The sequence below is a fragment of the Giraffa tippelskirchi genome, chromosome Y (assembly GCF_054371585.1).
Source record: "Giraffa tippelskirchi isolate mGirTip1 chromosome Y, T2T-mGirTip1v1.2.pri, whole genome shotgun sequence".
NCBI lineage: Eukaryota > Metazoa > Chordata > Mammalia > Artiodactyla > Giraffidae > Giraffa > Giraffa tippelskirchi.
The window spans coordinates 3,168,974-3,190,450 of NC_137290.1; the positions used below are offsets into that span (position 1 = coordinate 3,168,974).

The 21,477-nt window shown below is 44.7% G+C and overlaps 1 protein-coding gene across 4 annotated transcripts in view; it reads right to left on the reverse strand.

The window, feature by feature from the left end:
• Positions 1 to 1,127: 1,127 nt before the first annotated feature.
• The window catches only part of LOC145537824 (neuroligin-4, X-linked), a 372,289-nt gene continuing 351,939 nt past the window's right edge, over positions 1,128 to 21,477 (reverse strand). For all 4 annotated transcript variants that reach the window (XM_081568715.1, XM_081568716.1, XM_081568718.1 and 1 more), the window contains 2 exons: positions 17,862 to 18,651; positions 1,128 to 2,651 (listed from right to left, as the gene is read on the reverse strand). In XM_081568715.1, coding sequence (XP_081424841.1) covers positions 1,799 to 2,651; positions 17,862 to 18,651 — 1,643 coding nt within the window. In that variant the 3' untranslated portion in view covers positions 1,128 to 1,798. The remainder of the gene's footprint in view (positions 2,652 to 17,861; positions 18,652 to 21,477) is intronic.

Consider the following 21,477-nt stretch of genomic DNA (forward strand, 5'->3'; position numbering starts at 1 on the left):
AAGATATCCCTTAAGGAAAGCTAAGAGGACATGAGAAAAATGACTCGGTGTCAGAGGCGCCAAGATTCTCATCCCCACCTTGCCAGTGAAGAATGGCTGAATATTTCCGTGCGTTATCTTGACAGTGAAGCCATTCTCTAACTTCCTGGAAAACCCACACAAAGCGCTTGGAGTGTCCTGTCCCTTCCTCGGCTTCCTCTCTGTGATGCTCACGGATCGGTGATGGATACACAAAATGCACAAAAGATAATCGTTTCAGACAAGCGTGTGTTTTACCCCATAAATGATAGAAAGAATTTTAAAAAACAAAACAAAACCCCTGCTTACTGATAAATAAGGGGCTTGACTGCTTCCACCAGAAAGGAAAGACGCATGCCCCCTCCTTCGATCTGATTAGCTAAGCTGAACAGGTATTTCTGCAGCTGCTGGGGAACACAGAGCTGTATTGAATCAGCAGACCTCGGGCCCACCAAACACAAGCTTTCTTTCTCCCTTTTGGCAGGACCCTGGATGTGGGAAGCGACTCTTCCTTAACGTATTCAAAGAGCCACAACTACAGAACCAGACTTGTATTCTGTTCCCCGCCCCCTCCCCTCCCGGGCCCTGCCATTTCTCTGCATGCGCACGATTTGTAATTCGACCAGCTTTCAAATAGACTCCACGCTGGGGATCCTTCTTTGGGGTGGGGGTGGGGTTGCAACTTCATGAAGCCTTAACAACACAGAAATAAAAGTTTGCCTAAAACCAAAAACCAAAAACCAACAGTCTCCTAAGAATGCCGTCGCATGCACTTTCCAGCCCAAAAACAAGAAAATGGGGAGAGAGCCCGGTCACACAGACGGTCCGAGTCCGCCGTGTGACAACCATATCCTGCTACAAATGAAATGAGTTAGAAAACCCCATGTCTGTTGATCACAAGGAATTAAGAAGAAGCCCCCCTTTGTCTTGGAGGGAACAGAGGTGATATGACTAATGTATATACCGATTTATATACACACAGACCTCAATGGAGAGCACAACCTTGCTAAAAGCTCTTTCAAACTGAAAACACCAATAAAAGCACTTTTTTTGTTTGTTTTGTTTTCTTTTTCTCTCCGTGTGTTTGTTTAAACTCACAGCTATATACATTTTCTTTTTTTTTTTTACAAAGTTTCTTAAATATAGTTCAGGCTGGCAAAACATCTCTTTGCACAGAACTCTAGGTATGTAACTGCATAGTCCGTTCGTTTATTTTAATGATAAAATTCTACTTTTCCTTCTTTTCTGGGTTACTGCTCCGTATGCTGGGTAAAAGCCCACAGACTCTTTTTGTTTGTTTGTTTTTCACTTAAGGAGAGCCATCTGTCGTGTGGCACATAAAGAACTTTATTTTTTTTCAACTGTGATTTAAAAAAAAAAAAAAAAATCTGTGTCCCTGGCTGAGTTCCCGAAGGGTGTCAGCCTCTACGGTCACGGTGGGAAACGCCCAGGTCCTCGAAACGTCGATGTCCTAGTCGCGCCAAAGTCGGCTTGGATGGTGGTGGGTCTTAAAAGCAGAACTGTAACAGCGAATGGATACGTTTCACATTTCGTAGGGTCGCAAGTTGATCTCGTGGTACCGGGAAATGCCAGGCGGGAAGGTCTGCAAAGACACAACGGTTGCCCTTTTGGGGATTTTTTTTTTTTCATGTGTGTGTGAGTGTGTTTTAAGCCAGTGGGATGAAACACATTCCTGGTTTGGAGATGCTGCTTCTTTGCCCGTCTTGCAGTCGCAGGGGGTGGGCGAGGGGGCGGGGCGGGGATCGGAAGGGCTGCAGAGCTATACTCTGGTGGTGGAGTGTCCGTGGGGTATGTTTGTGCTGCTCTGGCCTCCGCTGAAGCTGTTGAACGTGTGCAGCGGCTGCATGCCCGTGAGCGTGTTGGGGATCATGGTGATGGTGTTGGGGGTCATGAGTGGGATGTCGTCGGGGGACCTGCGGAGCGTGAGCGTGTAGTCCGGCGGGCAGGTGAGCCTCAGCGTGTCGTGGGCCTGCAGCGACTCGCACTCGTGGTCATGTTCCAGCTGCTTCATCTGCAGGGACATGATCTCCTCATTCTGGATGTGCGCGATGTCGTTGGCGGCGCTCCTCTGCGGGCTGGGGCGCCGGTGGGTCTCGTGGCGCCTCTTGTCCTTCTTGTAGTAGAGCGCTGCGAAGGCCAGGATGTTCAGGAACAGCAGCGACGCCCCCACGGCGATGGTGACGCTCAGCTCGGTGGAGTAATCCCGTTTGGTCTCGATGAGGACGGTGGTGTCCTCGGGCCCCGTCTTGTGAGGGTCCTTGGCGTGCTTGGGGTTGCTGTTGGCTGGGGTGATGGCCGGGCGTTTGGTCGTGGGCCAGATCTTGGAGGGCGACCGCCGGGTCCCGTACGGAAAGGAGGTCATGTCCGGAGGGGGGACCTTGGTGGTCGTGGACACGTACTGGAATATCTCGTTCAAGTTGTGCAGATGGGGCACCAGTTCCAGCCAGAAGGCCACTTTGGTGGCTCGGTAATGATCCCTCACGCGGGGCTTCAAGCCGATGTGCAGATACAGCTGGTCTTTGGGGTTATACTTGGACCAGGCCACTTCCTCGAAGCGGTTGGGTTTTGTGTGAATGAACTTGGTGTCCTGCGGAACAGGCTGATTGGGGTCACTGAGGACAGAAGGGAGAGAGAAAAGAGAGAAAAAAAAACAAAAAAGGTCACACTCTTCTGCATGTCACAAGTCAATTTTAATCAAGCGAAACGAAAGGACAGTCAGATCATCTCATGTGTTTATTGATATGCACAAAGGACCAAAGTGGTAACCAGTACACTGGTTTAATCCAGACATGCCTACCGTTCTGCATTGTCGATAAAAAAATCCCCTCTCACCTTAACCTTTAAAATAAGTCCCAATGAACATATGATACCTTTTCTGTAACATTTCTATATTTTTAATGCATCCACTTGTCTTCCAAGGTCAAGGAGGAAAATTCGGCAATTTTTCAGGAAGAAAACAAACGTGTGTCTTGGAAATGTTTCAGCATTTCAAATTTAAACTATTTTTGTTGGAAAATGTTCAGCATTTCAGGCTGAACTACTTTTGGAGTCACTAACCTCAACAAAAGGGTTATCTGCCCCCGGAAGGGTGGTGGTGGTCGGGGGAAGCATCTGGCAATGTCTGTAGGTGTTTTTGGTTGTTATACATGAAGGATGGTGCCATGAATGAAGGTAGATACCACGATGACTGTCAAATATTCTCCAGGGCACAGGATAGCTCCCCCCCACCACAACAAAGAAATTTTTCATCTCAGATGTCAACAGTATTAAAGTTGAGAAATCCTGATTTAGAGACTGTTGTCCAAAATGTGTATATTCTCTTTCTTCCTCAAGAACTGCTTCTTAGGTAGATGGATATATACTGCAATTATAACAATTAAAATACATTAAAAATGCAAGAAAAAATCTGGCTTCTGTCATTACAAAATGTTAATAAATAGAAACATGCATCCACTGTTTGTGCTCTATTACAAATACGTATATAACTTGAAAACCTTTTGAAGACTGAGTCACGTTAAGATCAAATAACATTCCATTGATGTTGTAAGTTTGGCAAGACAGTGCTTTTACACATGCTGAAGTCAAGGATTTTAGGAGAAATACCACAAGATGCAGTAAATTGAGGGTTTTTATAGATTTCAAGTGTCCTCAGCAACAATGAACCTGACATCCCCTGTGATGTACATGAACGGCCACAGGCAGGACAATCATCAATATTGAAAGATCCTCCACAAAACACAGTACTTGAAACATGGTTGCCACCCAACTTTTTTTAAGGTAACAGAGAATCCTCTCAAAGATATATTCTAATTTCTTCCAATTTTTTTTTTTTTTTTTTTTGGCTTGGTAAAGTGACCTGTAAAACAGAATTTGTCTTTTAATGTTTGCTGGTTTGGAACATCTGACGTTGTACATGATAAAAGGTCACCTCGTGGACAGCATTGAACTCCAAGACGTGGTGTACAGACTTAACTTGCCCAGGTCTACTGCTGTGGGTGCCCTAATCTCTACCTTCCAGGCAACGCCTTCTTGGGAACACACTAACAAAGACGCTGCCTCTTTGCTTATGTGCCAGAAGCCTGGGGTACCAGAAGGTTCCACTGGAAGACCTAATGTCTGCAGACATTCCCAGGTGGTGTGCAGGCTTCAAATGATACACTTGACCCACAGATGCAGGTATTGCCACAGGAAGGGCTTTAGTCCCCAGTCTGAGGCTGTCAATATCACGATCATACAGTAAAGTCTGCCTCTCTCCCACTTTACAAGTTGGGAGATGTCGAGTAAATTCTTAAACCTCTCTTCAGTTCAGTTCAGTTTTGTTCAGTCACTCAGTCATGTCCGACTCTTCCCGACCCCATGAATTGCAGCACGCCAGGCCTCCCTGTCCATCATCAGCTCCCGGAGTTTACCCAAACCCATGTCCATTGAGTCAGTGATGCCATCCAACCATCTCATCCTCTGTCGACCCCTTCTCCTCCTGCCCCCAAGCCTTCCCAGCATCAGGGTCTTTTCCAATGAGTCAACTGTTTGCATGAGGTGGGCAAAGTATTGGAGTTTCAGCTTCAACATCAGTTCTTTCAATGAACACCCAGGACTGATCTCCTTTAGGATGGACTGGTTAGATCTCCTTGAAGTCCAAGGGACTCTCAAGAGTCTTCTCCAACACGACAGTTCAAAAGCATCAATTCTTCAGCCCTCAGCTTTCTTCACTGTCCAACTCTCACATCCATACATGACCACTGGAAAAACCATAGCCTTGACTAGACGGACCTTTGTTGGCAAAGTAATGTCTCCGCTTTTAAACATGCTATCTACGTTGGTCATAACCTTCCTTCCAAGCAGTAAGCGTCTTTTAATTTCATGGCTGCAATCACCATCTGCAGTGATTGTGGAGCCCCCCAAAATAAAGTCTGACACTGTTTCCACTGTTTCCCCATCTATTTCCCATGAAGTGATGGGACCAGATGCCATGATCTTAGTTTTCTGAACTTAGAGCTTAAAGCCAACTTTTTCACTCTCCTCTCTCACTTTCATCAAGAGGCTCTTTAGTTCTTCTTCACTTTCTGCCATAAGGGTGGTGTCGTCTGCATATCTGAGGTTATTGATATTTCTCCCGGCAATCTTGATTCCAGCTTGTGTTTCTTCCAGCCCAGTGTTTCTTATGATGTACTCTGCATATAAGTTAAATAAGCAGGGTGACAATATACAGCCTTGATGTACTCCTTTTCCTGTTTGGAACCAGTCTGTTGTTCCATGTCCAGTTCTAACTGTTGCTTCCTGATCTGCATACAGGATTCTAAAGAGACAGGTCAGATGGTCTGGTATTCCCATCTCTTTCAGAATTTTCCACAGTTTATTGTGATCCACACAGTCAAAGGCTTTGGCATAGTCAATAAAGCAGAAATAGATGTTTTTCTGGAACTCTCTTGCTTTTTTGATGATCCAGCAGATGTTGGCAATTTGATCTCTTGTTCCTCTGCCTTTTCTAAAACCAGCTTGAACATCTGAAAGTTCACAGTTCACGTATTGCTGAAGCCTGGCTTGGAGAATTTTGAGCATTACTCTACTAGCATGTGAGATGAGTGCAATTGTGCGGTAGTTTGAGCATTCTTTGGCATTGCCTTTCTTTGGGATTGGAAGGAAGACTGACCTTTTCCAGTCCTGTGGCCACTGCTGAGTTTTCTAGATTTGCTGGCATATCGAGTGCAGCACTTTCACAGCATCATCTTTAAGGATTTGAAATAGCTCAACTGGAATTCCATCACCTCCACCAGCTTTGTTTGTAGTGATGCTTTCTAAGGCCCACTTGACTTCACATTCCAGGATGTCTGGCTCTAGGTGAGTGATCACACCATCGTGATTATCTGGGTCATGAAGATCTTTTTTGTACAGTTCTTCTGTGTATTTTTGCCACCTCTTCTTAATATCTTCTGCTTCCGTTAGGTCCATACCGTTTCTGTCCTTTATCGAGCCCATGTTTGCATGAAATGTTCCCTTGGTATCTCTAATTTTCTTGAAGAGATCTCTAGTCTTTCCCAATCTGTTGTTTTTCTGTATTTCTTTGCATTGATAGCTGAGGAAGGCTTTCTTATCTCTCCTTGCTATTCTTTGGAACTCTGCATTCAGATGGGAATATCTTTCCCTTTCTCCTTTGCTTTCTGCTTCTCTTCTTTTCCCAGCTATCTGTAAGGCCTCCTCAGACAGCCGTTTTGCTTTTTTTGCATTTCTTTTCCATGGGGATGGTCTTGCTCCCTGTCTCCTGTACAATGTCAGGAACCTCTGTCCATAGTTCATCAGGCACTCTGTCTATCAGGTCTAGTCCCTTAAATCTATTTCTCACTTCCACTGTATAATCATAAGGGATTTGATTTAGATCATACCTGAATGGTCTAGTGGTTTTCCCTACTTTCTTCAATTTAAGTCTGAATTTGGCAATAAGGAATTCATGATCTGAGCCACAGTCTGTTCCCTTAGCCTGATCTATAAACTGGATACGAATATTGGGATTGGAATTAAGTGAGGAAGCTGTAATATTCCTGGTGTATAGAAAGAGCTCTTCGAGAAATCAGAATACCTACAAACTGGCAGGGAGAGGAGACTATAAATAATATACAGTATAAATATAAATAATATAATATAATAAATAATATCCACAGTATAAATCTTATGTGCTCAGTTGCTCAGCCGCGTCCAACCCTTTGCCACCCCATGGACTGTAGCCCACCAGGCTTCCCTTTCCATGGAATTTTTCAGACAAGAATCCTCGAATGAGTTGCCATTTCCTCCTCCAGAGGATCTTCCCGACCCAGGGATCAAACCCACATCTCTTCTGCATCCTGCCTTGGCAGGTGGGTTCTTTAACACTGCACCACCTGGGAAGCCCACAGATCTTATACTATATACTTTATATAGCATTTACTGCATAAAAGTATACTGTGTACTAGCATATATGGTACACTATATACTATACAAAGTACATGCTGCATAACGATACTGTTTATATGATACACTGTAAACTGTATATAGTATGTACTGTTTTAAAGCATATTGCATATATCATAGCATATATGCTACATTATATACTTCGTATAGTTTATGCTGTGTCAAAGTGTATTGTATACAACAGTTTATATGTGTTATATGGTATACTTTGTATATAGTATAGTGTATTTTTATATACTTATATAAAATTTTTCATACATATACTTATATAAAATATGAAGTGTATTTTGTATTATAGTATATATAGTATACTATGCACTGTGTATAGTACATACTATTACTATATGAAAATATACTGTATACCTCAGTATTTACATATATACATATACAGTATATATATGGGCGTTCCTGGTGGCTCAGATGTTAAAGGATCTGCTGGTAATGAGGGAGACCCAGGTTCAATCCCTGGATCGGGAAGATACCCTGGAGAAGGGAATGGCAACTCACTCAAGTACTCTTGCCTGGGAAATCTCACGGACAGAGGAGCCTGGCGAGCTGCAGTCCACGGGGTCGCAAAGAGCCAGACATGACTGAGCGACTAACACTTCCACTTCACTTTCACTTACACCGTATACCGCAGTATATGTGGTACTTTGTATACTTTGTATGTTTATCTTAGAGATGGTTATATAGCATCACTAACTCAGCGGACATGAATCTGAGCAAACTCTGGGAGATAGTGAAGGACAGGGAAGCCTGGTATGTTGCCATCCATGGGGCTGCAAAGAGTCAAACGTGACTTAGCAACCAAAGAACAACATAGTGTATACAGTATACACTGTACAAAAGGATACTATGTATCTCATAGCTTATATGGTTCACTCTATACTGTATATAATATATGCTGTATCACACTGTATATGTGTACTATACACTGTGTATAGTATATACAGTAGATATTGTATACTGTATACTGGGCTTCCCTGGTGGCTCAGACTGTAAAGAATCCACCTGCAGTGCAGGAGACAGAGGAGATGCAGGCTTAATTAATCCCTGGGTTGGGAAGATCCCCTGGAGAAGGGAATGGCAACCCACTCCAGTATTCTAGCCTGGAGAATCCCATGGACAGAGGAGACTGGAGGGCTATATTCCATGGGGTTGCAAAGAGTTGGGCATGACTGAGTGACTAACAGTTTCCCTTTTTTCATACTGTATACTACAGTTCTTACCGCATACTATATATGTACACATATAGATGGATAGATACGTATATGACCTACACATATGGTTACATATGTGGCATGCAAGATAAATAAATCACAAGTGCTGTGCTCCCATTAGTGACATGAAAAAATATAAAAAATATACTATAAGCCTTCTTATCCATGTGTTCACATATAACCGTTAATGTATTCTAAAGTAATCTGCGTTTGTGCTTTTATTTTTACATGTTCTAGAAAAATGTTGGATGCAATATAGCACCTCGTGTTTTCTTACTTGAGTCTTCTGAAATAAAGTGCTGGAAAATTCCTAGTTAATTGGACCTGCCGTGGAGACGTGTTTATAAAATAAAACTCAGAGGCTGAGAGTAAGAATTGATTTTTATTGTTCTAAAAGCAATGAAAGGGAGCAAGGATTCCTATTCCTTTTGAATTGATCTGATTTCACAGAATCAGGCCTTCCAGCTCTACTGACCTTTTATTAAAGAGAAGGCATCTAGGAAAGAGTGTTCGTGTTAGATATTTGGCTATTTTTTTTTTCTTTTGGCATTTGGTGTACATTTGAAAGGTAAGGAAAACATGTTTATCTTGTTCTCAGAGAATAAAGTATTTTGAAAATCCAGATAAGTACGCTTTAGCCCTGAAACAATCTGTTAAAGTTCTTGGCGATGCACCGTCAGAAGCCTTAAACGGAGATAAACTCAGGGTGCTTATGGAAGGAAACTCATCACTTTCCCATGTCAAACACTCCGAAGAAAGCAAGATCTTTACGTGGGATACCAGGGCCTTGTTTTTTAGACTTTCCTTCAGCACATGGTGTGGTTTAATTCCCACAGGCAAAACTAAAGATTAACACAATTAAGGAAAGAAAAAAAACAAACACATCTTCTTTCTAAAGGTCCATTTTCACCCGTCATATTTCACTGGCAGTATCACCTTGGCAGCTGACGGTTCAATGCGTTTTCGGGGTCTTATGGTTCATTTTATATGGGAGAGACGGGTAACACGATTTCTTTACAAACACCAATGACCCCTCTGACAGGCTCCTCTGGAGGTTGGTATGAGGTTTTCCTTACCCCTAAAAGAAGGTCCTGCTTGACTATTTTCCCTTAGACGTCTGAGAAGAAAATTACCCCGTACACCAAGAGTCATGTGATCGGTCCATCCTGTACCACAGGGAGCGACGGTCACTCACTGAGCTTAAAATGCTTCAGGACTATAAAGGCCTCTTTTACCACTGGACTTGGGCTGCAACTATTTCAAAGCCATCGTCTCTGTTTCTCGAGCTTTGCAAAGATTGCGCAAAAGCGGACGCAGAAATTGATCACACGATATGAGCAAAGTCAAGAGTAGAGATGCCATCTGAAAGCCAAAGCAAAGTATGTCATTGCACCCACTCGACCTATACCAGTATACTTAGACATATGGGAATATATGTTTGCCTTGCTTAAATCATATACATTGGCTTGTTGGCCAAGTGCCTTCCCAACTCTAAATTCCAAGAAGCTCTGAGTCTTCAAAGTAGAATACTTGAAAGTACCATTCACGGCCGTGACTTCTGTAGGGACTCTCATTCTGCCCTTTTTATCGTACACGCAGAAGCCAAATTGAATTGGTCCTTGATGGACCAACACCCGATTTCTAGTGACTGGTCAGGACCAACGTCATCCCGTCTAAAGAGGTGGGACTCCGTGACAAAGAGCGGAAATCTGTGTGATCATTCGCAAACCTTGGGATGAGCTTTAACCTTTCCTTGACAGTACTTCTCATGTATCACAGCTCTCCAAGGAGCCCCATTTCTAGCTTAATACTTAAAATGTTCTGGCGTCACTTTTTTTTTTTTCCAGCACTGTTTCGGTTGAGTCTTCTCACCTGGATGATTGAAACGGTCTCTTAGCAACGAGAGCATCCTCTTCCGTCCTCCCATCATCCTTCACCCTTCTCTCTCCCTCCATCCTTCCCTGCTTCCTTCTTCCTTCCCTCCTACCGTGCCTTCCATGGCTGCTACACACACCATCCCCACATTGGTTTTCTGTGCTTAACAAACAGCATGTGCCATAGCAGAAGTGTGTAGGTTTAAGCCTACAAGTAAGGCCAGTGCCATTAGTTGTGGTCAACTACAAAGCAGCCAAAGCGTTCAGTTCATCTCAGCAGAGGGATGAACAGCCGGGAACACGGGATGCTGGTAACAAGCTTCAGCAGATCCCAAGTTCCGCCCAGTGACCACATCGAAGCGTCCTCCAACTCAGCACAATCCTTTCTCCTTAGCCACGTGTTGAGACAGATATGCGACATGATATTCTTAGAACCACAAGCTTTCTCTACTCCCACGGGGAGCAGAGGATGGTACTCAAGTGTATTCAACCGAGTTCTGAGGGTCACTGCCTCAGACAAGGTGTGAGACCCCTCATGGCATCAGAGATGGTTCATCCATGGCTGCTCCCTGAGGGACATCAGATAAGGTGTGAGACCCTTCATGATACCAGAGATGGTTTATCCATGGCTGCTCCCTGAGGGACATCAGATAAGGTGTGAGACCCTTCATGACACCAGAGATGGTTTATCTATGGCTGCTCCCTGAGGGACATCAGATAAGGTGTGAGACCCCTCATGGCATCAGAGATGGTTTATCCCATGGCTGCTCCCTGAGGGACATCAGATAAGGTGTGAGGCCCTTCATGACACCAGAGATGGTTTACCCATGGCTGCTCCCTGAAGGACATCAGATAAGGTGTGAGACCCCTCATGGCATCAGAGATGGTTTATCCCATGGCTGCTCCCTGAGGGACATCAGATAAGGTGTGAGACCCCTCATGATACCAGAGATGGTTCATCCATGACTGCTCCCTGAGGGACATCAGATAAGGTGTGAGACCCCTCATGGCATCAGAGATGGTTTATCCCATGGCTGCTCCCTGAGGGACATCAGATAAGGTGTGAGACCCCTCAGGACATCAGAGATGGTTTATCCATGGCTGCTCCCTGAGGGACATCAGATAAGGTGTGAGACCCTTCATGATACCAGAGATGGTTTATCCATGGCTGCTCCCTGAGGGACATCAGATAAGGTGTGAGACCCTTCAAGATACCAGAGATGGTTTATCCATGGCTGCTCCCTGAGGGACATCAGATAAGGTGTGAGACCCCTCATGGCATCAGAGATGGTTCATCCATGACTGCTCCCTCAGTGACATCAGATAAGTTGTGAGACCCCTCAGGACATCAGAGATGGTTTATCCCATGGCTGCTCCCTGAGTGACATTAGATAAAAGTGTGAGACCCCTCAGGACATCAAAGATGGCTTATCCCATGCCTCTCCCTTATTGGAACCAGGGTTCACATTCTCCATAGCAAGACCTCTTTGGCAGCCCCCAAATAAAAAAACCTCTTCCACACATGGCTGCTCATGCCATTATCCTATTTTACGTAAACAGTTAAATAAATTGAAGTATTTTAGATAAATAACTAGTTGTATCATCCGTTGGCAAACACCTCAATAACCATCTCTGCCATCAGCTCAGTCTCCTGTTCTCTGGTTAACCAGACACCACTGAATAGTGGTCCTCCCCTGACTTACATCTGAAACTGCACATTTGCACTGTACGTCAGAGGAAGGTCTGAGTAACTTCCTTGGAAGACGACTTGAGTCACTCCGAAGGCCTTTCAAGCGAGTTGTGAAAACTCACTGCATTAACGTCTCCAAGGATGATCTCAGCCACGCTCCACGTGGACCTTGGGAGCAAAAATAGCTCCTGCTTGGATAAAGTCCAGATTCTTCAGACTGACATCCAAGGCCATCCATCAGTCTCACCTTGTTACCGCAGCCACAACGCTACCTGAAGTTTTGGACTCCGGTCAGAAGGCGGGGCTATTCCTCCAAGCTAGGTCCTTATTGCTTAGTCTTCTACATCAGCGACTTTAGTGTCTTTATGAAATCCCAAAGTGTCCTGAACACATGCCACGAACAGCCACAGGAGTAAACTAGAGGCTTGATGAAGCCCAAGTTACTTTGTATCCTCAAGAGAGAACTATATTCCTCAGATGAGCGGCTTGGACCACAGGCACCTGATCCAGTGATTTTAGAAAATGGAATTACAGCACCAAACACTACTCAACGCTTTACCCTGATATTCTGATTATAGTTAAAATACATCTAGAAGATGAAACAAATTCCCTCAAATAAACACTCTCAGTATATAGAAGTAATGCAATTTCCCTCAATGAATAAACAAACCAAAAAAAAAAAAAAAAAATCTTACATTAAAAAAAAAAAAGCACTCAACATTTCAAACTCTCCACATTTTCAATCCTAGCTTAGTCACCCACAGATTCTGGTTAAAGTACCCATTTGGTGCAAATATTTCTCTACCATCTCATGGCATTAATTAATTTCCTTTACCTTTTTCTTTCTTTTCCTTTTTTATAACAGTGAGAGAGAATTCATCTCAGAGCCTCTGGCAGGCGAGAACAGCTAATGAGAGTTTAATGGCTTTATTTGGATCTTTTAGTTTTCTTTAACGGCTCCGTTAAATGGGTGATGAATGATCCTAGCTTTCCATTTAAGAAAGTCATGTAAAAACTTTTTTTTTTTTCCCAAAACACATAAGAGAAATAGAAAGTGGGTGGCTCGCACAAAGGTGAGTCACGATGCTGTGTTTAGATATTAAGGAGTTACTATGGGTCAGGGTGTTGCCATGATGGACGGGCGTGGCCACAGTGTGAGGAATGTTTGTGTGAATGTTCTTTATGTCAAGGGAAGGCAAAACTTGCCAAGAGCAGCCACATATCTGAGTTCCCTGATATAACTGGGCATTCGTCCTGCCTTTAAAAGAGGTTATGCAGAGAAGTGCATCCCCATCAAATTAAGACATGCTTAAGCCTTAACCCCCAGGTCCTCGCAGGGTGGTGTTACTGGAAACAGAGTCATTGCAGATGTGCAGTCAGGCAAGGGAAAACGAGGTTATACCAGGACTTCACGGGTTAGGACTCTGTCTTTCCGCTGCAGAGGGCCCCGTTTCGATCCCTGGTCAGAGAATGAAGATTCTGCAAGCCAAGTGGTGTGGCCGAAAATTAAAAAGAAAAGATGAGGTCATACTGGAGCAGGGGTGGACTCCTAAACCCATATGATCGGTGACCGTATAAGAAGGTGGACATAATTTAAAAAAAGAATGGAACAATAGCATCTGTGGCAATGTGGGGCATGGACCTACCCTGGAGGTCATCATATGAAGTGAAGTAAGTCACAAACAGAAGGATACATACCATATGATATCAGTTATATGTGGAATCTAAAATATGACACAAATGAACTTAGCTAGGAACAAGCTCATAGACCCAAGAGGACAGACACGTGGTTGCCGAGGGGGAGGGGAAGTGGTGAAAAGGATGGGGTAGGAGTTTGGGATTAGCAGATACAAACCATTATATACAGGATGGATAACGCAGAGCTTAGGGAACTAGAGTCAGTATCCTGCGATAAACCAGAATAAGGGTTTCCCTGCCAGCTCAGTGGTAAAGAATCCGCCTGCCGATGCAGGAGATGCAGGTTTGATCCCTGGGTCAGGAAGATCCCCTAGAGGAGGAAACGGCCACCCACTCCAGTATTCTTGCCTGGAGAATCACATGAGCAGAGGAGCCTGGCCAACTACAGTCCATGGGGTCATAAAAGAGTCAGACAGGACTGAAGAGACTTAGCACACAGAAGATATATTGAGCACTTCCGTCAGCTAAAAAACTAGCTATACATGTGCTAAATGGGGAGGGCATGGCAACCCACTCCAGTATTCTTGCCTGAAGAATCTCAGGGACAGAGGACCCTGGCGGGCTACAATTCATAGAGTCACAAAGAATTGGACATGAATGACTAACTAAACACAAGAACAACACGAAAAACAGAATGAAAAAGAACAAGAAAAGCCAAGTGTATGTGTGTGTCTATATATATATATATTTATATAGAAAATTGCGAAAATTCTGAAAGAGATGGGAATACCAGACCATCTGACCTGTCTCTTGTGAAACCTGTATGCAGGTCAGGAAGCAACAGTTAGAATTGGACATGGAATAACAGACTGGTTCCAAATAGGAAAAAGAGTACGTCAAGGCTGTATATTGTCACCCTGCTTATTTAACTTATATGCAGAGTACATCATGAGAAACGTTGGGCTGGAAGAAACACAAGCTGGAATCAAGATTGCCGAGAGAAATATCAATAACCTCAGATATGCGGATGACACCACGCTTATGGCAGAAAGTGAAGAAGAACTAAAGAGCCTCTTGATGAAGGTGAGAGAGGAGAGTGAAAAAGTTGGCTTAAAGCTCAACATTCAGAAAACTAAGATCATGGCATCTAGTCCTATCACTTCATGGGAAATAGATGGGGAAACAGTGCAAACAGTGTCAGACTTTATTTTTGGGGGCTCCAAAATCACTGCTGATGGTGATTGCAGCCATGAAATTAAAAGACGCTTACTCCTTGGAAGGAAGGTTATGACCAACCTAGATAGCATATTTAAAAGCAGAGGCATTACTCTGCCAACAAAGGTCCGTCTAGTCAAGGCTATGGTTTTTCCAGTGGTCATGTATGGATGTGAGAGTTGGACTATAAAGAAAGCTGAGTGCCAAAGAATTGATGCTTTTGAACTCTGGTGTTGGAGAAGACTCTTGTGAGTCCCTTGGACTGCAAGGAGATCCAACCAGTCCATCCTAAAGGAGACCAGTCCTGGGTGTTCATTGGAAGGACTGATGCTGAAGCTGAAACTCCAATACTTTGGCCACCTGATGCGAAGAGTTGACTCATTGGAAAAGACCCTGATGCTGGGAAGGAATGGGGGCAGGAGGAGGAGGAGGGGACAACAGAGGATGAGATGGTTGGATGGCATCACCGACTTGATATACATGGGTTTGGGTGGACTCTGGGAGTTCATGATGGACAGGGAGTCCTGGCGTGCTGCGATTCATGGAGTCGCAAAGAGGCGGACACGACTGAGTGACTGAACTGAACTGAACTGATATATAAAATTGAATCACTTTGTTGTACATCAGAAATTAACACAACATTATAAATGAACTATATTTCAATAAAAAGAAGAAGCCGGCCATGTGAAGACAGACATACTAGGAGAGGGCCATGTGATGAGAGGCACAGAGCTTGGAGAGACGTAGCTTTAAGTCAGGCTGAACCAAACAGTGTCAGCAAACCACCAGGAGCTAAGAGTCATCACAGGAACCTCCCCCGACAGGTCTTGGACAGAGGTCAACCAGCCCCTTCCGTGTGGACTTCAAGCCTTGAGAACTGTGCAACATACACTTATGTTGTCGGAAGGCAGACAGGTTTTGGTACTGTGTTGCAACAGCTCCAGGGATCTAATAAACAAGGCTACGTAAAAACATCAACACTTGCTGACTTGACTCAAAGCATCTCCCCATGGAAGACAGATCCTCTTGGTGACAGAGGAGCATCTCTACCTGCGATGGCTGTGACCCTCCCTGTTTCCCCGCTGTCTTCCTGAGATCAGACTCATAAAATGGGAGCACTTGAAAGCGGGCCTTCACACATCACATTTGCTGCTCAGAAAAAACTCAAGTCTTTTCCTAGGAACTTAAAACTGATAAACCACTTCCCACCAGAGAATATTTGGAAACACTGTAAAGAAGGATGGGCTTCTCAGGTGACTCAGGGGGTAAAGAATCTGCCTGAGACACAGGAGACATGGGTTTGATCCCTGGATGGGGAAGATCCCCTGGAGAAGGGCATGGCAACCCACTCCAGCATTCTTGCCTGGAGAATCCCATGGACAGAGGAGCCTGGAGGGTTACGGTCCAGGGGGTCCCAAAATCTGCTAACCCTCTGAATGGCAACCCACTCCAGTATTTCTGCCTGGAGAATCCCATGGACACAGGAGCCTGGTGGGTTACGGTCCAGGGGGTCCCAAAATCTGCTAATCCTCTGAATGGCAACCCACTCCAGTATTTCTGCCTGGAGAATCCCATGGACAGAGAAGCCTGGTTGGTTACAGTCCAGGGGGTCCCAAAATCCGCTAACCCTCTGCACCTCCCCTCACCCCCTCACCAGGGCTGGGTGAAGCTGCAGTGTGGGGGCCTAATTCCGCTCCTAACCCAACCCCATCCCTCCCCCACTGCTGGTGGTCGACAGGAAGATTTAGCATCTTCATTTTAAATTCAGAACCAGGAGCTCAAGGTTAATCACAGAAGTACACACAGGTAGAACACAAGGACACCTCATTATTTCCTACAATTAGGTCATTCAACAAGAGAGAAAATGAGAAGATTCCGTGATATTGGGAGTTGCTTGAGATGCTGGGGAGTGTTTTATCTCTGTTTGCAGAGACTCTGCTCCAGGGAACATGGGTGGAACCCACTGAGTATGTAACTCTTGCATATTTTCTGCTGCATTTAGCCAATGAGCTTTCTATATATGTACGTACAGAGATATACAGATAAATCTAAGCAAATATATTACATTTACATATAGTAATGAAATTAAAGTGTATACTTATATATAAATGAAATAAATATTTGCAAATATACATGTATGTATATGAAATAAATGTACAAATATTTATATATAAATAAAATATATTTGTAAACATATATAAATAAATCCCATAATTCATATGGAGAAATGTTATGTGAGTACATACACATATATGTGTGTATGTATATATATCTTATATATACACACACAGGATTTCTCTACACTTATGAGGTGAGTGGTGGCTCAGATGGTAAAGAATCCACCTACAATGCGGGAGACCTGGGTTCCATGGGCTGGAAAGATCTCCAAGAGAAGGGAACGGCTACCCAGTCCAGCATTCTGGCCTAGAGAATCCCATGGACACGGGAGCCTGGTGGGTTACAGTCCGTGGGGTCACAGAGTCAGACACGACTGGGCGACTTTCACTATAGCCACCCTTATATGTTCTAACGCATATATAATATATAGCTATATGATATACACAAACAGCATTTCTATATATTCATTATCAGATTTATTTCACTCCTTGGCTATGCAGTAAAGACAATTTCCCTAGGGCTCATGTATTTTGATAACCCCATTATTGACCAAACAACTCAAGGTCCTGTGTAGACCGGAAACTCCAGGTTAACTTTCGATAAAATAGCCAAGTACATCCAAATCTCCAAGACAAGGCCCTAATTGGGTTTAAAACTCCAACTCAACTTTGAACGGAACAACCAAGTATGTCTAAATCCCAAATGAGACAGGGTCGTACCTACCTTTGAAACTCCAACTCAACTCTGAGCGGAATAGCCAAGTGTATCTAAAGCCCCCACAAGACAAGGTCCTACTGAGATTTGAAACTCCAGCTTGACGTTCTATAGAATAGCCCAGAATGTTTAACTCCTACCCCAGCATGGACCAAATGGAGAATTTTCAACATGGCAGGGAGCACCGCAGTGAAACAATCTGGCTTCTCAGAGAATGACTCAGGGGTAAAGAAGAACTGAGGTCTCCCTCTATGTTGGGGGGGGTTGGTGGTGGAGATGACTGTTCTCCTTAGTGGGTGGGCAGGTGCGTGGGTGCCTGCGGACCATTGTCGAGCTGGTCAGGGAAACCGCACGCATAAGGAGGAACCAGGTGAGCAATAGCGCGATGGGGTGCGGAGGATAGGAACATACCCGGTCTTGGCGAAGTTGGTCCAGTACGTCATGACCACCGCGCTGAGCATCACGTCGTTCTTGGAGAAGTTGCAGCTGAAGAGCTCGGTGGGACCGATCATGGGGATGCCGAAGACGTAGGGGACCTCGTCGCCGTGGGCTGAGTCCGCCCAGCTGGGCTTCATCTCGCTTTGGCAGTGGTGGTAGAAGGCATAGAAGTAGGTGGGCGAGCCGTACTGGGCATGCAGGTCCGCGGTGGCCACGGCGGGGGCCACCCACTGGTGGTCCGTGAACAGGGCCACCAGGGTCTTGCGGCGCGTCTCCGGGTTCTCCTTGTCCGCCCAGTCCGTGTACATGAACTTGATGGTCTCCCGCAGCGTGTCTTTGCCCTCCGGGTAGCCGTACAGGTTGTCCACGAAGTTGGACACGGAGAAGTCGAAGTCGTTGGGCGTCACGCCGTCCTCGTGGTCCACGATGCCGTCCACGAACTTGAGCCCCTCGCCCTGGTTGACGCCCAGCATGATGTCGTAGTTGAGGAACTCGCCCTGCTCCATGAGGATCTGAGGGTCGTCTGGGATGACGTCTCCGTCGATGACGGGCCCGAAGGAGATGTGATAGGTGGCCGGCGTGATGGTCTGCTGGATGAGCTCTCGGTAGTTCTTGTTCCGCAGGCACTCCACCATGTCCGTGGTGTCCAGCATGTTGCAGCCCACTTTGTCTGCCAGGATCCGCGTGTACTTGGCCGGCTGGTAGTTGACGGCCCAGCTGGACAAGGCGGTCCCGCTCTGGATGATGGCCTTCTGGAACAGACCTGCAGGTGCAAAATGGTGGACATGCAGATGAAAACCCGAGAGACGCAGAGGGCAGCCTTCCACCCGGCAAAGAAGGCTCTGACTGTCCTGCAGGGGCAGGTGAGTTTCTGGATGCGGGAGCATTGCGGCCCTTTCAGCATTTCTCTCTCTCTCTCATATCTCTCTGGTTCTTGGGCCCTCCCCTCCCCATCTCGCTGGACTTGAAGGCGGCTCTCTCGCACACACACCACAATTTAGGAAAACGAAATTGCATTCACGCTTTAGCGGCAGTGGTCATAAAAGATACAATCCCTCTCTTCTTCCCTGACTGTGTATAATACGTCTCCATCCTTAGATGTTATACATAAAGCTTCACAGAGTGATCACCCTCCCTCCATCCCCTAAAACATCAAAGGCCGTTTTGCCTTACTGGCAAAATCAGGTACCACTTTATTGGATGGAGGGGTTGGGGGCATTCTACTGACACCAGTCTCAGAGCATAGCATTCTGGAATGCGTTTTTATTTCCACGCTCCATACACTGAAGGTGCTAAAAAAATTGCAATTAAAATAAATCCATTACATTACCTATTCCTAAAGAAACCTTCACTCAAATGCCCCCACTAAAACATACTTTCTTTTCCAAAAAAAAAAAAAAGTCATTAATCTCAAAATGGCATCCATTCAAAACCCAGACTTTGGTACAATTTATCCTGCTACATTTTAAACATTTCGTTTGGTGAGAAACATTTTGAAAACTTTTAGGCTGCTTTTACCAGTAAAATTCTGTGTAGCTTAAAATTTACCATCTGATCAGTCTAGTACGTGAATGTCCAGAGATAAATAAAAGTATTCTTAAATTTTTTTTTTTTTTGATGTGGATCATTTTTAAGTGAAAGTGTCTAGTCACTCAAGTCGTGTTCAACTCTCTGCGACCCCAAGGGCTGTATAGCCCTCCAAGCTCCTCTGTCCATGGGGTTCTCCAGGCAAGAATCCTGGAGTGGGTTGCCATTCCCTTCTCCAGGGCATCTTCCCAAGCCAGGGATCAAACCTGGGTCTCCTACATTGCAGGAAGATTCTTTACTCTCTGAGTCACTGTGGAAACTCTTGGTTGAATTTGTTACACTATTGCTTCTGTTTTATGTTTTGCTTTTCTTGCTGTGAGACATGTGGGATCTTAGTTCCCTGATCAGATATAAAACTCACACCCCCTGCATTGCAAGGAGCAGTCTTAACGACTGGACCACTAGGGAAGTCTCCAGTAAAGTCTACTTTTCACTACTCCAGTAGGAGAGATGAAGGGCTATAAGATCACAGTATTTTATTGCTATCTCTTCCTGCCTTTGCCCTGCACCCCCACAGGATATAGTCCCAGTGCCTCATGCATTGCTGGGAGAATAAAGCATTCATTTGGAAGTCCACCAGCTCATGCCCTGTCCATGTTTAAGGTCTTACATGCAATCAAGGATGAAGGAAACATGACTGCTGTCGGGAAGATGCGGTTCTAAAGACTGGAGGGCTGCCCACACAAGACTGAGGTGGGAAACAGATCTGGCTTTGCCCAACCCACCGACCAAGCTCATCTGGTGGCCAACTGCCCAACGTTTATCACTCCGCTGGATATGGGCAAGTATGGACTTGTGCATTTGCTTCTCAAGATAAATGTCTTAAAGCAGGGGTCCTCGACCTCCAGGATCTGATGCCTGATGATCTGAGGTGGATCTGATGCAATAAAAATAGGAATAAAGTACACCATAAATGCAATGAATGCTGTTGAATCATTCTGAAACCATCCCCAAGCCTCTGGTCCTTGGAAAGACTGTCTTCCACCAAACTGGTCCCTGGTGCCAAGAGAGGCTGGGGAACCACTCACTGCCTTAAAGCACTTCAAGGAAACAATGTCCATATTTGACCTAATAAAGACATTCATAAATCAAGACAACCGGAATTAGGAAAAATGCTGCTAGAAGGAATGTATTTTTTTTTTCCTCTCTCTCTCTGACCACCGTTGGCCATGACAGAGGTAGCGGTGTACATATATATATTTGTTTGTCAAGGAAGTGATATTAATATAACCTGTGATAAAACTCAAAAAACTGAAGAAAATATCACCTATAATTCATACTATAAAATAGGAGTTACTTTAATATTTTTAGTATCACTCCTTCTTGGTGTTTTTCACCCCTCCGGTCTGAACATAGTTTTTGTTTTTGTTCAGTCGCTAAGTCATGCCCAGCTCTTTGCCACCCCATGGACTGCAGCACTCCAGGCTTCCTTGTCCTTCACTGTCTCCCACAGCTTGCTCAAATTCATGTTCATTGAGTTAGTGATGCTATCTAACCGTCTGATTCTCTGCCACCCTCTTCACCTTTTGCCTTCAGTCTTTCCCAGCAACAGAGTCTTTTCCAATCGTGTCTAATACCTGGATAGTATATTGGATGTCATAATTAAGAAACTCTCCCTGCTCCATCAGGGTCTGAGAAGTTCCTAAAATGGTATCTTTGCCCGCAACAGGGTCAAAGGAAACGTGGTACCCGGTCAAGGTGATGGTTTGCTGAATGACCCCTTGACACTGGGTGTGCCAGTCTAACGCGTATTTTAAGCACAATTCTCGAAGCAAATTATCATTCCTTTGAGTAAATGCACATGTTTCTTATAACGTTATTATCTTTTTGGTCTTATCACTTTTCGTTTCACTCTTTGCTATGAGAATGATGTGGTGGACATTTCAATGAGAATACCTTTTCCCTTCTCCATGCTGATTTCATTAAGCACTATCACTAGAAGTGGAATTCCGAGGTCAACAGTCTGAGTATGTTTGGACTGGTGAGTCCTGATTCTGTAGTG